The following is a 15,587-nucleotide window of genomic DNA, read 5'->3' as shown; positions in this document are numbered from 1 at the left end:
CTACTGTCTGAGCTGCTGTTTCAGAAAATTAATCAACACCTTCTGACTAATCCACAATCCTGATGTAAAAGTGCTTAAATGAGTGTGTGTGTGTGTGTGTGTGAGTGTGTGTGTGTGTGGGTTTAACGATACCAAACCTGAGTCAAACTGTATTTTAAAAAAAAAAGTCATTGGTCTTTTTTTTTCTTTTAACCTTTTAGTGTATTTTATTTACAGACACTGTTTATTTATGTTTGAGAAAAAGTTATAAAAAAATCATCCCCATTATTTTAAAAAAGTTGATATGAAACCCATGTGCTTCATGTTTGAGTGAAATCCAGCCCATAACTTAAGAAAATAATTTTATTTACATGATGATTCCCCCAACAGGGTGAGTCTCTCAGGGAGCAGTGATAGTGCACGAACTGTTTCTGGGGTGTGTGTAAGTGTGTGTGTGTGTGTGTGTGTGTGTGAGAGTGTGTGTGTGGGTGTGTGTTAAGTGTGTGGAAAGTGGTTGTGCCACAGGAAGGCGTTGTCGTGCAGTACGGTGGCCAGTTTCCTGTTGAAGGGAGAGTAGAAGGCAGTGAGGACGCGGCGTGTGAGAGGCAGCATCGGGCCCAGGTTCTTATCAGCCAACCTGCGAGTGTTAGACGCTGGACGCTCCGTAATCTCCGCCTCCTTCTGCTCCGAGAGAGGACCTGACACACACACACACACACAGACACACACACAGACACAGTCTGCTTGTTAGACAGATTCACACATACAGTGTAATATTTGCAGATCCACGTCAGCCTTTTCACTGTCACAAGCATTAGTGTGTGTGTGATGTGTTTACCTGTGTCTTTGTGTGTGTGGTTTGTGTGTGTGTGTCTGTGTGTGTGTGAGAGAGAGAGAGTGTTTGTCTGTGTGTTTGTGTAAGAGAGAGAGAGGGAGAGAGAAAGAGTGTGTGTGTGTGTGTGTGTGTTTGTGTGTTTGCTTGCGTTTAGTGGTATGTGTGTATATATCCAGTTTGTGTGTTTGTGTATGCAGTATGTTTGTGTATACAGTATGTTTGTGTATGCATGTTTTGGGTGTGTGAGAGAGCGCAAGAAAGAGAGAGTTTGTGTGTTTGTGTTTCTGGGTGTGTGAAATATATTTTGTGTGTGTCTTTATTTGTGTGTTTTGCATGTGTGTGAGAGAGAGAGCAAGAAAGAAAATGTATGTGTGTGTCTGTGTGTGTGTGTTTTGTGTGTGTATGTGGGACAGAGAGAGAGAGAGACACACACACACAGACACACACACACACACTGACACTCATTCTTTTTCTGTCACGTGAATAATACCAACTCTTGCGCGCGCGCGCACACACACACACACACACACACACACACACACACACACACACACACACACACACACAACAGGTGACTGTAATGATGTTGTGCATGGTGGTGTGAGGTGCTGCTGCCCCCTAGCAGTTAATCAAAGTAAACACACACGTTTACATTCAGTACTATACACACTCCCTGCTCTCAGTGTGTGTGTGTGTGTGTGTGTGTGTGTGTGTGTGTGTGTGTGTGTGTGTGTGTGTTCATACCCAGCTGGAGGAAGCGGAAGACTCTGTTCATGGACGCTCTCTTGTCTGCTGCGTGATCCTCCAGCCTCAACACCAAGAGCTGATCACGACTAAACACTGACAACCAGTCCAGCACGTACACCACATACACACCTACATGCAGACGCACCTACACACACACACACACACACACACATCTAATTACACATTGATTTCCTTCTTCATTTCTGTTTTCTTTAATCAAGAGCCTGAAGTCCAGCGAAATGTGCTGTCACACACAAACACACACACACACACACATTGTGCACACACCATCTGTCCTTTTGTTCTTATATAATCACTCTAGCACTCACAATCTCACCTTCTCATGCTAATTGCATCGTCTGGTTGTGTGTTTCTGAGATGTGTGTGTGTGTGTGTGTGTGAAATTAGCCATTCTGTACATCAGTACAATACTCATTAATTATTATTTATTATTAATTATTACTTAATGATAAATAAATGAACAACTAATAGCTTAAGTGCATCATATGTTGTGAACAGATCACGCTGAATTTAGTTGAAGTTGATTATTTTCCTGTAACAGCACGTCCCCAAGTGTTTTATTCCTTTTATACCACAGAAGTTTAGCAAGAATTACAAAAATTACTGAGAAACCGCAAAGAAGGTGGAGAGTTTCTAAAGAAATGCAGAGGAACAGCGAGCAGAGAGAGAGAGAGAGAGAGAGAGAGAGAGAGAGAGAGAGAGAAACTCATGCAGGAAAACATCTAACCAACAGAAAACAGATTATTATTATTTATTTAAACATATATAGTGTCATTTATCTATTAAACTTTTCCCATATAAATTTCCTACATTTCACTTTGAGCTTAGATTACAGATGTAATCTTAGTCTATGGAATAGATGCACGTCCTGTGTAATAACTAGAGAACCGTATTACTTCTACAGTTTATAACTCTACAGAAATCACTCAAAAACGTCAAAATGCCGAAAACAGAAACTGCAATTTGCTATAGAGACTTTCACATTTTAAAATGAAGTTTATTTTTCATTTTTGGGACAAAAATTAATTACCAGACTGATTAAGATGTCCACAAAGTGTTTAAAACATTTAGATTAAATAATGTATAGAGGAATGTTAACATGATATTGGCTAAATAGAGAGGGCCTCACAGCGCAGCTCCGTCAGGAGGCCCTGTGATGGAGAGGAGCTGAAGAGGAAAGAGACACAGTGACAATGTGAGAGAGAGAGAGAGAGAGAGAGAGAGAGAATGTGTGTGTGTGTGTGTGTGCGCGCGTGTGTGTTACTCACAGGCATGGCGTTGTTGAGTGTGCTGTTGTACACACATGCTCTGAGGCTGAACTCCTGCAGACACGCGTCAAACAGCTGCAGCGACTCCCAAACCTTCTCATGGAAATCCTCCACCGATTTATTGGCCATGCCGAAGTACAGATAGTCCGAGTATAACCTGCACACACACACACACACACTTTTACAACGTGGGGATACACGCAAATTTGTTTTCAGTCATTTGCAGGAGAAATGTGTTGTTCATGAAAATCCAAAATGTTAACCATTAGTAAACCATTAAATAAACCATTTAGTTGTCATTTTGTTGTTTTCAGCTCTCTGCCAGCTTTGCCTTTTATGGAGTTCTGTGGGCGTGTCTAAATGTAAATCAGCTGAGCTGCGGGCAATTCATGGCTGATTGACATTTATCAGCATACACATGTGAGTACCAAGAACTTTTTTAGACCTGGAGCAGATATTTAGTTTGTTTTTGGTCTGTGAAATCATTCATACCCAAGTGTAAGTCTAATCTTAAAATAAACTAATCTACATGCTGTATTAGTGGGAATTTAATACAGATAATCATCTTAGATATCCAGATTAAAATAATGTAAGATAAATAATGTAAGGTTGTTTAAAAAGAAATACATTTCTGAAATCTGAAATTCATTAAAAACGACTGCTTCCTCTTAGCCCGTCAGCTACGTATGTATTTTTCCACGAGTCGTTTTATTTAAAGCTGCTGTACCTTCAGCGTGAGAGTTAATGCAGCTACACACGGATCTATTTCAGCTCATTCTCCTTTAATTACAATGCTCATAGAAAGACAGAGAATGTGAATGTACGCTGAAATTACAGCCTTTGAGGATTATCACCATGAAGCGATGTTCACGACACACACACACAAAACCAGTGACAGCTTCTCCTACAGCGTTACACTCCTGAAGCACAATTTCACACCACGAGGCTGTCTTTGGTATTTCTATGGCCTACATTTTTTACTCAATTTATTTGTTGCCAATTCCTCCCCATTATCTAAATTTCTTATTTACTGCATGACATGTAGCGTAAAATCTTCCTCTGAGACACGTAAAGCTAAATCATCTTTTCGTTTATAATATTCACTGTATACATGTAGACGATGTGTTTTTCACCCAACACTGATGGAAGTGTTCATTTTCTTTATTTTGTTAAATTTGTTGATAAAAACTGAAATGAAAAATGTTCGTCAATCTATTTTATAAGATTTTTTTTTTTTACAAAAATTGAGTGGCGTGTTGTTCGCTCAGGTAACGTGAGCCTCCACATCACGTCCGTTTGCGTCACAATTAGTTCATATTTTTCACAGATGCCAATCTAACATTGTCTACCTATAAACAATTTGAAAAATTGGTTCGTTTGTGTTTCTCACTTTACATAATTAAACAAACAAACAAACCAAAAAGCCAAAGACAGTGGCTAAAGGGATTATATAAGAGTGGGCGGGGCGTAATGCATGCTCATAAACTTAATTTATTTATTGGACAGAAATAAAGCGATGGAAAAACGATGGAAAACAATAATATAAATAACTAGTTCAAAACAATTTGTGTATCGCATCAAGAAATGTTTTTATTTATTCTCTTTCTCTCAGATCAGTTCTGATTCGCACTCACAAACAAATGAACCACATCGAGGTGTAAAAGGACCAGGGTTCATTTAAATAGACCAAAATCTGCAAAAATAAAAGCACCCCAAAGCTCTAAAAAGTCAAAATACTAAAATATGACAAAAACTATTATGATTTTTTTTGTCAAAAGACAGAAATTAGCTGTTAAATCTAATGCAGACAGAGACATGTTCCGAGTGCAGGATGTTCTGTACTTGATAAAGTAACTTAAAAATGGATGAGTCCAAGGTGAACTATTTCAGACATCCACTCTACAGTTGTGTTGTTTTTCCCCAGACTCAGAGCCATTCAGCCTGAGAGTTTTGTGGTTTTTAAGCTGTTTTTAAGCCAGGGAATGGTACCGAGGTCCGATCCCTGCTCCTCTTGATAATGGTGGTCTGGGGTTCTCATGAACAGAACCGCAACACTGGGTGTATCAGGTGTGGAAGATATCAATTGGTTCATCTTGTCACGTTACTTCGTGTTTCATGTTTAGGGATGCTGGAGACAGAACCCTGTAATTAGCTCAGGTTTGTCGAGAACACTGTGAAAAACACGTCTCATGTCGGTCTACACAGCTAAAAAACTTCTTATACGAGAACAGCTCCTCGTTTGCAGATATTCCTGCACGATGACACAACACGCATCCAAAAATCTCCGTTCTTCACCACTTCTTCACCAGGACAGCAAAAGCATGAACCCAGTGCCTACTATTTTGCAATCCTCCGAAGTGACACGTGGAATTGTGCAATCGATCCACGGTTCAGAAGAAAGACATCTTCTAGGTGAATGCAAGACCTGAGATCATAAGCCCCGCCCCTAAACGAGCCCAGAATCAGTCCTGAGTGAGGACTCAAGTGTGACAACTCACTAAAAGTCCTGCGCTATTTTCCAAACCTCACTCCTCACTAGCTCTCTAGTGCGCTGTATTATGAGCCTGTACCATGTGACATGTGGGTGTGGTTACCAACATGCTTCATCTAAACAAGGACCCTGATATGATATTTGACCTCTGACCTTTCGACAGGGTCCCTCAGGATGGCAATGAAGCGTGCCTCAGGCTGAAGGGCGTGGATAAAGTCCTGGATGAGGAAGGGAGGCTCCGCCTCTGAGGTGTTGCCATAGAGATAGGACCAAGCGTTGTTGTCCCACATGGTGGACGCGCTGGCCTCACCTGCCAATCACAATTCACGATTAGCTTAGCATTAGCAAAGCAGCAATAACCCATCCATCCATCCATCCATCCATCCATTTTCTGTTCCGCTTATCCTACATCCTGCATAGGGTCGCGGGGAGCCTGGCGCCTATCCCAGGGGACTCGGGGCACGAGGCAGGGGGACGGGGTGCCAATCCATCACAGGGCACAATCACACACATTCACACACTACGGACAGTTTGGAAATGCCAATCAGCCTACAATGCATGTCTTTGGACTGGAGGAGGAAACCGGCGTACCCAGAGGAAACCTCTGAAGTACAGGGAGAACACGCAAACTCCACACACACAGTGAGGCAGGAATCAAACCCCCAACCCCGGAGGTGCGAGGCAAAGAGGCTAACCACTGAGCCACCGTGTCTCCCATGTGTCTGTATATGACACGTAAAACACAGAAGATTTACTTTTATAATTTATTCTACTCAGTGAGGGACAAAATTCACAAATCACTTAGTAACCACAAACACTGTGTTGTCCTGTTACAGTAAAATAATCAGTGTTGGAATGGTGTGATGAAGCGGAGTTACTGTTACCAGCCTAAAGGTGATTATTTTCCAATAACAGCATGTCCTGAAGTGTTTTATTCCTCTCATAACACAGCAATTTGCAAACGATTGCAATTTTCTATTTATTAAAGATCGACACGTTTACTTTTTATCCATTCATGGTTACATTTAATCCACAAGACAAGTTAGTTCCTGTTCTCACTTACGTTATAGCAGCTATAAACACTCGTTCCCTCACCAGCCTCTCTTTACTCTCTCTCTTAAATTTAATAAGACAAAAAAAAACACAGCTTGTCGTCTTTTGTTACCAAGAAACCACAAAACTCTGAAAACTTAAAGCTACAGCTTTACCTCTGACTGTTACAAAGTGCTGACACTGGAGACTCCTTCCACAAATAAACATTTTCTCACAGATCAATGATTACATGTGTTGTTTTTTGAGCTATTACTATAGAAAAGATATTAGAATTAGAACAAGCGCATTAATATAAACCTGTGATTTGCAGCTGCACTAGTTTCAGAGCTGCTGTTATAGAAAACACCTTCTGACCAATCACAGTGCAGAATTCAGCAGCACTGTGGTGTAATGCAGAGTATTTCCCTTACATGAACATCCAGAGAGCAAACAGTCTGAAAACCACGTTGGTTTTGAAATTCATACTGACACTCCAACAGAGAAATCTGATAAAAATATTCTGCTTCCTGTTGTTCAGGACCACTTTTAGCTGATTACGCTAAAAGTTAGCAATGACTTTATTTTATCAGAACAATCTAAATCTAATCCAATGGGCGGGGAGTCAAAGTCTTTATCACTTTACCTCAAAGTGGGCCTTTTTCAGCAAAGCGCTCATCTAAAACACAGTTTTTTTATCCAGTTGGGAAATCGCTGATGGTTAAAGATTTAAGATCAGTGGTGTAACACGTGAAATGTTGTGGGTAAAAAAAAAAAAAGGCTAAAAGGTGTTGATGTGTTATCAAAAGTGACGCTCACACAGCGAGATATGATCAGGTAAAGAGGATGCTGACGAGAAACACGTATTAGGAAAGAAGCTGTGAGTTATCTGATTGCAAATTCAGCATTTAGACTTCAAAAGTGCAAACAAGAAGAAAAGAACATTAAATTTACACTACCAGGTAAAAAGTTTGAACACTTTAAACTGAATGTATGCATTTTTATCCGTTTGAAACGAGTTACTAAGACTAAATGTAAATAGTGGCATTAATACTGATTTCTTTCTTTAATTTATTTTGAAATAAAAATGTCTTTTTAATAACTTTCGAGAAGCAGTGAGGAGCTCTGATCAAAAAAAATTTAAACTATAAAATAATTTAGATGGAGTTCATTCTTTTCCTGGTCACTTTATAATTTTATAATTATCATATGTCTTATTTTATAGCTTTGATTTTAATTATTATTCTAAAATTGCAGAAAATAGTAAAAATGAAGACTTTCCATGAACAGGGGTGTACAAACTTTTGACACACTTTACATTTTTAATATATTTTAAAGTTCTGGATTGTGATTGGTCAGAAGGTGTTGATGAATTCTCTATAACAGCAGCTCTGACAGTAGTGCAGCTGCAAATCACAGGTTTATATTAATGCTCTCGTTCGAATACGTTATCGTTTCCATAGTAACAGCTCATTCACAGGGACATGTACAGCGGACGCTCCACATAAACAGATTAAAAATACATGTGTGTAATCATTGATCTGAAAGGAGACATTTATTATGTAACATTTATGGAAGGAGTCTCCAGTGTCAGTGCTTTGTAACAGTCAGAGGTAAAGCTGTAACTTGAAGTTTTCCGACATCTTCAGGACAGAGGAGTGTACGCTTTTCTGCAGTTTCTCGGTAACAAAAGACGATAAGCTGCGGTTTTTTTTGTCTTATTAACTTCAAGAGAGAGAAAAAAGAGACTCTGGTGAGGGAATGAATGTTTATAGCAGCTATAACGTGGGTGAGAACAGGAACTAACTCGTCTCATTAATGTTAAAGGTTAAAATGTAAACTGTATTATTCTTTAATAAATAATCATTACCAAAATGCTGTGGTGTAAGAGGAATAAAACACTTCAGGACGTGCTGTTACAGGAAAATAATCAACTTCCAGGTGGGAACAGTAACGCCGCTTCATCACACCACCCTGTCACTCATTATTTTACTCTAACAGCATGACACGCGCATTGTTTTATTCCTTATATACTCTATATACTGTATATTTCATGCTACAAATTATTTGCTAAATAAATTTCCAACATAATTCCATAATATGATTTATTTCCATATTTTCTTGTGATCCAGATTCTTATGATTGGCCGGTTTGTTTGTAGACACGCCCCTTACGTGAGAAATATATGTGAAATACATAATTTTCATTTCATTTTCTATGATTTTTACCTCTTTTTAAAACAAACCACTGCAAGCTAAACTCTTGGAACTCTTGGAACGCACCTAGAAATAATATTTTCACGACGTCATTTGAGATTTTAGATTTCTACATTTACATTCTACAGTACGGAGTCAGCAGTGTGATTATACGGATCATACCGATGATAATATCAGCATGATGGACTCCTGCGGTCCGGTTGGCCAACATCTGATACTGAATGTGATGTGCTGGAAGATCAAACAGATCCAGATAATCCTCCACCGGATAGCGAGCGTGGAGGCCATCACTGGGACGGATTATACCTGAAGAGAGGAAGAAAATCATCAAAACACACGGCATTATAATGAAAGTGCTTATAATTACACGACTACAGCTCTGTATGACTGCTCCTTCTGCTTGTCATGGTTTTGCAGAGAAAATTTTAAAATAATCTCTTTCCAGAACATCATCATCATCTTCATCATCATCAGAAGGGACACGCCCTCAGCAGACGGCCTCTGATGTCATAGTAATGAGCAGTTCTGATTGGCTAGCACAGCACACCACCTTTTCACTCATGATCCTAAAATGAGAAAGACACTGTCTGCATTTACATGCAAAGATTTTCACCAGGAATGATGAATGATTTCATATTCCGAATGAGCTGTTTATCATGTCATTATCCAATCCAAAGTTCCATAACGTTCCTCTGTGGCATGATAATGTTCATACTAGCAGACATACCGGAAGTTTCTGGTTTGGTCTGAGAAATCAAAACAAAAAAGCTCACAAAATTCCAACTAGAGGTTAGTGTGAATGAATTTTCCCACTATGAAAAATGTATTTAAAGACTGCAGGATATGTTCCTGTTATTTCATTTCGCTTAGTAGCTCTAAACCAAATTACTAAACTAAACACAACGGTTTAAATAGTTTAAATAAACAGCCCATATTTTTAGCTGACATGCCAACGACAATGTGACTCGCCTCATCATGTGACTATAATCAGATCATGTTTATGCAGACTTAAAACAAAAACAGTTAAGTTGTAAGAAGTTAGCAGAAAATTAGCAAGGCAGCATTGCATTCCAGGCATCCCAGTTGCTTCTAGGAAAACTGTAATGAAACACCTCTCTGTGTCAGTGTCAGAACTGATCTCAAATTTTAATTCTTGAAAATAAAATTTTTAAATGATTAAAAAGCAGCGCTGAGTCGACGATATAACCGGAGACAGAAACACAAACCACGAGGGATAATTACGAACCCTTTGACTTTGTCTTGTTAGCTTGTGTCAGCCATTTTGTTTGTTTATGCGCCAATTTTGAGCTACATAAACTGGAATGCTTGATCGTTGGAGGTCGGAAACTTCCCATGTGTGATTTTGTATGACCGCGTGGGAATGAAGAAATGAATACTGGATGAAAAGTACTCCGTCTCCCTGGACTTTCAGGAGGACAAACAAACAGATGATCAAAAACCAGAATCAGTCATTTTCACAGGAAAAAGGAACAGTTTGTATTTTTACTCCGGTGCATCCTTTTAATTCTCTCCAAACAAAATGTCTTCCAACTGGTTTTCCCAAAATCTGTTCCAAAAGAAATGTTCATCTCTTTATTCTCTTTACTCTTTTCTCTTCTGTTTGGTACAAACGTCTTTTTAGCCAATAAAAACAGTGAAAACAGAGTCAGTGAAAACAGAGTGGGAATATGTGTGTGTGTGTGTGTCATCTGAGCTAGGAAAATTGCACAAATGTGTGTTGACATTCATATAGATTCTGACTTTAATGACTGATTTAATGCTGTAGTCATGAATTCCCCAGACTATCGTGTGGCGAGCGCTGCTTGGTGCTTGCGCTTGTCATTCTTTCACCATCTCTGCCACTATCCTCTCACTGGTCTGTTACCTGACTGTGTTCACCTGTTTACTGTTAGCTCTAAAGGGGTGTAACGATACACTCCGGTCACGATTCGATTCGATTCACAACGATTCACAATACTTAACTAATGATTTGATTCAGTTTGATTCTCAAAAAATGCAAACAAAATTTGAATGAAGAGAAATTAAGACTGAAAAGATGCAAAACACTGTGCATTTTTGTCTGTATAAAACTAACTAAATTAAAAATAGCTACGAACAGAGGTTTAATATTGTAAACAAAATGTACTACAGGTTCACCATATCTTAAAAGTAAATCAACACATTTATAAATTCTCCCAAAAATTTCATTGAATAAACAAAGTGTCTGAGCTGGAGCCTTTGGAAGTGATTTACTGAAACATTATGAACTCCGTAGCAGAAATAGAGCTCCAAAGTCGGCTAAAATGCCCGTGTTCAGCCTCTAGTGTTGTTTGAAAGCTACTGAAGGGCTCTTGTTGCCTTTTTTTATAATAAGGTCATGTAAACATATAACATATAATGTGTGTTGGTGCAGATCTCAAAGACTCTTCACAAAAGAACGCGATCACGTGACCAGCGTAGTCTCTATATATTTATAACAACTATATAACAATGCAACTGCATTACATACATAATTAATAGAATGCAGTAGCGGCTGTAGCATGAACGACAGCTTACTATTAACGTGCTCGTTATTATTTCTATAATGCGTCTAATAACATTCTTCTAACATTATCGTTTCTATAGTAACAGCTCATACACAGGGACGTGTACAGCAGGCACACCACATAATCTAAAATGTGTTGTTTAACAAAGTAAACAAATAATTGTTAATGTGGTGATGTTTTTTTAGGTGACATTTATTTAACATTTGTGGAAGGAGTCTCCAATGTCAGCACTTTGTCACTGTCACAGTGCTTTGTAAAGTTTTCCAGCACAGGAAAGTGTTCAGGACAGAGGAGTTTACGCTTTCTGGTTTCTTGGTAAAAGGAAAAGCTGTGTTTTGTTGACAGAGAGAGAGACAGAGAGAGAGACAGAGAGAGAGAGAGAGAGAGAGAGAGCAATGCTCAGATGAAACAGCACTGTATGGTTCTGGATTTAGTAGATGGATTTATGGAAATGGAATTATAGAAATATAAAGAAAATGAATGTTCTCACACTGATCTTAACTTTAACTATGAGTGTAATAATAATAATAATAATAATAATAATAATAATAATAATAAGGACAAAACAGTAAGTATATTTATACGGACGTTATTTATAATACAGCTTTCATCTGAGTGGTAAATGTCATACATAAATCAGGAAGATGTGGCTTCCCAAGTTCATTTGTGTGTGTGTGTGTGTGTGTGTGTGTGTGTGTGTTATTCCTGAAGAGGAAGTGTGGTCTCTGTAGAGTATTTTAACAGCCGCACGCCTACAATGTAGTTAAATATAAAAAGCCAGCTGCAGGTGGCATGTGTGTGTGTGTGTGTGTGTGTGTGTGTGTGTGTGTGTAACCCTCATTGGTTAGTAATTAGCCGCAAGTTGTGGTGCTGTGAAGAGGTTTGAGTGTTGCGTGTCGATGGATTGAACGCTGCAGGGCCAGATGGCAAATTGCTGTGAGTTTGGAAAAGGGAGCTCAATTTCCTTACACACACACACACACACACACACACACACACACAGCAACAGGGATCCACTGACTCAAAACACACATACACTCCGCTTTTCCTCCATCTCTCAGTCTCTCGCTGCTCAGTTTAAAACAGTGTGTAATATTTAAAGGATAATACAGCCGATATAAACTCCGCCCACAATATGACATTATGTGACTAAGCTATAAATCCATGTCCAAACATGCTGTTACATCTGACGCACTTTTCATAATCAGCTTTTCCCAGATGTATAGACATGTACAGACTTGTACAGCGGACGCTCCACATAAACAGATTTAAACACATCAGTTTATGTGAAATATTTAACATTTATGGAAGGAGTCTCCAGTGTCAGTGCTCTGTAACAGTCAGGAGTAAAGCTGCAACCTTCATTTTTCCGGCTGGTGAGGGAATGACTGTGTATAACTACGATAACGTAAGTGGGATAAGTGGGAACAATGTAACAATAAATGGATAAAAAGTATGGCATTTTGTTGTTTAATACATTTAAAAAAATGTAATCATTGGGAAATTGCTGTATAAGAAGAATAAAACACTTCAGATTGTGCTGTTATAGGAAAATAATCAACTTCGTTGTGGTAAGAGTAACTCCGCTTCATCACACCACCCTGTCGTTGATTATTTTACTAGAAGAGCACGACGCTGAGTGATTTATTCCTTATATAAATGACAGATACTGAGCAGACTTTTGCAGAGACTGGCCAGTAGCGCTTTGTTTCAAGTCGCCAGTGTGTCACTTCTGCAAATTTAAAGAACAGGAAGTGAGAGAGGAGAGTGAAAATGACAGACTGTGAGTGGACTAACCGAATCTCTTGCGAGTCCACCAGTGTGGTTCTTTAAGTGCGCTGACCCGGATGCCCGGGTGCAGCCGGAGCCGCTCGTACAGGTCCGTGGTGCCGCACTTGGGCTGCCCGATGATGTAGAAGTAGGGCAGGCAGCGTATCCGGTACAACTTCCCCTCTCGCCGTAACAGATGTTTCCAGAAGCTTCTCCTCAGGATGTGGAAGGCGACGCGGGACTGGCGCGAGTACAGAGCGTACAGGTTCCTCTGGTACGGATTCACGCTGGCGTTCCCTGACAGCTGCTTATACCAGCACGGATTCTTCGCATCTGGCAGGAAGTGGCGGGGAATCACCGAGAACATCTGTTCAGGCGAGAAAATGAGACTGTCAGAGAGGCAGCGATGACAGCATCACCGGCTGAGAACACACACACACACACACACACACACACATTTACACTTTTATCAAACATATGGCTAATACATATTACACACTGCATGCCACTCTGTGTGTGTGTGTGTGTGTGTGTGTGAGATAAATGCCAACATTTCCTCCACCGTTCCTCCTCATCCTTGCCCTTCCCTGCTGATTGTGTGTGTGTGTGTGTGTGTGTGTGTGTGTGTGTGTGTGTGTGAGAGAGAGAGAGCCTCGCGGCCCCTCCTGATTAAACCAGACCCAATTACTCAGAACCTTCTCGTCAAATTACATATTGATTACAAAGCAAGTCATTTCCTCTACCACTTCCACTGACAATCAGCATGGAGGAGAGGAACGACTGCACACGTCCTGTACAGAAAACAAAAAATAGGAGAGGAGAGGAGAGAAGAGAAGTTTAAGGGAAAAAGATGAGGAAAGGAAAAGAAAGGTGAGAGAAAAATGAGAGATGACAGAAAATGGAAATGAAAGAATTGAGAAATAGGAAAGTAAAGAGAGAGAAAAGGAAAGTGAAGAGGGAAAGTAAGGAAAGGGAGGAAGAGAGGGATTGAGTGTTGGCATGAACAGGGACTCCAGGCTCTGCTTGCTGCTTTAATGAGCTTTTAAAAAACAGAAAAAGATCAGTTACACACAGATTTATAGCTGAATGTTAAACACACACACACACACACACACACACACACCAGGCAGATGTGTAGTGTCAGAGAGAGAGAGAAATGACACGTTTCATCAACACACAATCAGTCACTACACCTGCAACAACATAACACTACACACAACACTGTGTTTACACACAGGGATAGATGTAGATTTAATGTTCCTGTGAGGCGTCACATCCTGTCAAACAAAAACATGCACAAGCTTCACACTGATGCTCTCCTTATACACACACACACACACACACACACACACACACACACTTGAGAACGAGTGAATGGCATGTTTTCAACAGCGACTCAATCGCTTCTTACAGCAGCTGATAGAGACATGGAGGAAGGGAAGGATGAAGGGGAAGGAAAAGCTATTTAAAAGAACAGAAAAAGTTAAGGAAAGGAAGTGAAAAAAAGGAGAGGGAAGAAAATGAAGAAAAAGAGGGGGAAGTAAAAATAAAAGTAAAAATGGAAGGAAAAATTAAGGGTAAGAAAGCAAAGGATGGGAAAGAAGGAAAAGGAAAGGAAAAGATTCAAACATTTGAGTTAAAGCTGATAAAAACGTGTGATAAATGAAATCATACAAATCATGTTTCGATCTTTTCGAATCTGAGAGACGGAGCACTCACATGTGGCTCGCTATGGACCAGCATTCCCAGATCCGGTAACTTCCTGGGTTTAAACTCCAGGTTAGACAGGATCCGCTGCACCACCTGACCGATGTGGGCGGAGTCTTTAGTGGAGGAGAGGTTAAAGAGCATTGTTCTATGTTTTATTGTGTGATACGGAGATGATGTGATGAGAAAGGCTTTCCTCTCGCTGCTCAGCACGTACGAGGCCATGATGAGGAAGAGGACGAGAAGGCCGAAGACGAAGCTGTAGATTTTGGAGCGTCTGAGGCAAGAGAGCGGACTGAGTGTGTGCAGTGTTTCTCTGTGGATGTCCAGGAGAGACAACACACTCGCAGGGTCCTGCTGAAACACACGGCAGCATGTTAACAACTCAAGAATGTGAGTGTAGTACCTCCTGCAGAGTTTCGCGTGTGTGTGTGTGTGTGTGTGTGTGTGTGTGTGTGTGTGTGTGTGTGTGTGTGTGTGTGCACATACCTGCAGTGGTAGCATCCTCTTGTGATGCTCCTCAGCCACTGTGCTGAGGAGACTGTAGCTGTGGTGTGTGTGAGCCATGACGGCCGCGCTCCAGCTCACACACACATACACAGGCGAGAGAGGAAGAGGAGGAGAGGGAGGAAGATGAGGTGATGTGAAACTGCTGCCGTATCCATGAGGAATGAGTGACGCTCCGAGCACCGGCTCTCATACATCATCTCAGGAATAACAGGACGGCCTGGAAGGATAAAAAAAAACTTAATAAATCAATTAACATATACGCACACATGAAAGGACAGGACAAGAGAGGACAGGAAAAAAAGGAGAGGACAGGAAAAATGAGGAGAGGACAGGAAAGAAAAGGAGAGGACAGGAAAAAAGAGGAGAGGACAGGAAAAAAGAGGAAAGAAAAGGAAAGGAAATGAAGGGAAAACTTTTCAAAAAGATAGGAATGTTAAGGAAAGGAAGGGAAAGAAGAGAGAAAAAAGA

The 15,587-nt window shown here is 40.2% G+C and overlaps 1 protein-coding gene across 4 annotated transcripts in view; it reads right to left on the bottom strand.

The window, feature by feature from the left end:
• Positions 1-324: 324 nt before the first annotated feature.
• Positions 325-15,587, bottom strand: part of LOC113527444 (carbohydrate sulfotransferase 15) — a 50,453-nt gene continuing 35,190 nt past the window's right edge. For 3 of the 4 annotated variants that reach the window (XM_053238788.1, XM_026915268.3, XM_034309454.2), the window contains exons 2-9: positions 15,099-15,336; positions 14,622-14,966; positions 12,930-13,269; positions 8,749-8,892; positions 5,495-5,651; positions 2,851-3,007; positions 1,559-1,706; positions 325-677 (exon numbers count right to left, since the gene is read on the bottom strand). In XM_053238788.1, coding sequence (XP_053094763.1) covers positions 475-677; positions 1,559-1,706; positions 2,851-3,007; positions 5,495-5,651; positions 8,749-8,892; positions 12,930-13,269; positions 14,622-14,966; positions 15,099-15,176 — 1,572 coding nt within the window. In that variant the 5' untranslated portion in view covers positions 15,177-15,336 and the 3' untranslated portion in view covers positions 325-474. The remainder of the gene's footprint in view (positions 678-1,558; positions 1,707-2,850; positions 3,008-5,494; positions 5,652-8,748; positions 8,893-12,929; positions 13,270-14,621; positions 14,967-15,098; positions 15,337-15,587) is intronic. The other variant, XM_026915269.3, reaches the window with a different exon arrangement.

Source organism: Pangasianodon hypophthalmus, chromosome 12 (assembly GCF_027358585.1).
Source record: "Pangasianodon hypophthalmus isolate fPanHyp1 chromosome 12, fPanHyp1.pri, whole genome shotgun sequence".
NCBI classification, from domain to species: Eukaryota; Metazoa; Chordata; class Actinopteri; order Siluriformes; family Pangasiidae; genus Pangasianodon; species Pangasianodon hypophthalmus.
The sequence above is the reverse complement of the archived record's forward strand: the minus strand, read 5'-3'. Positions and strand labels throughout refer to the sequence as shown.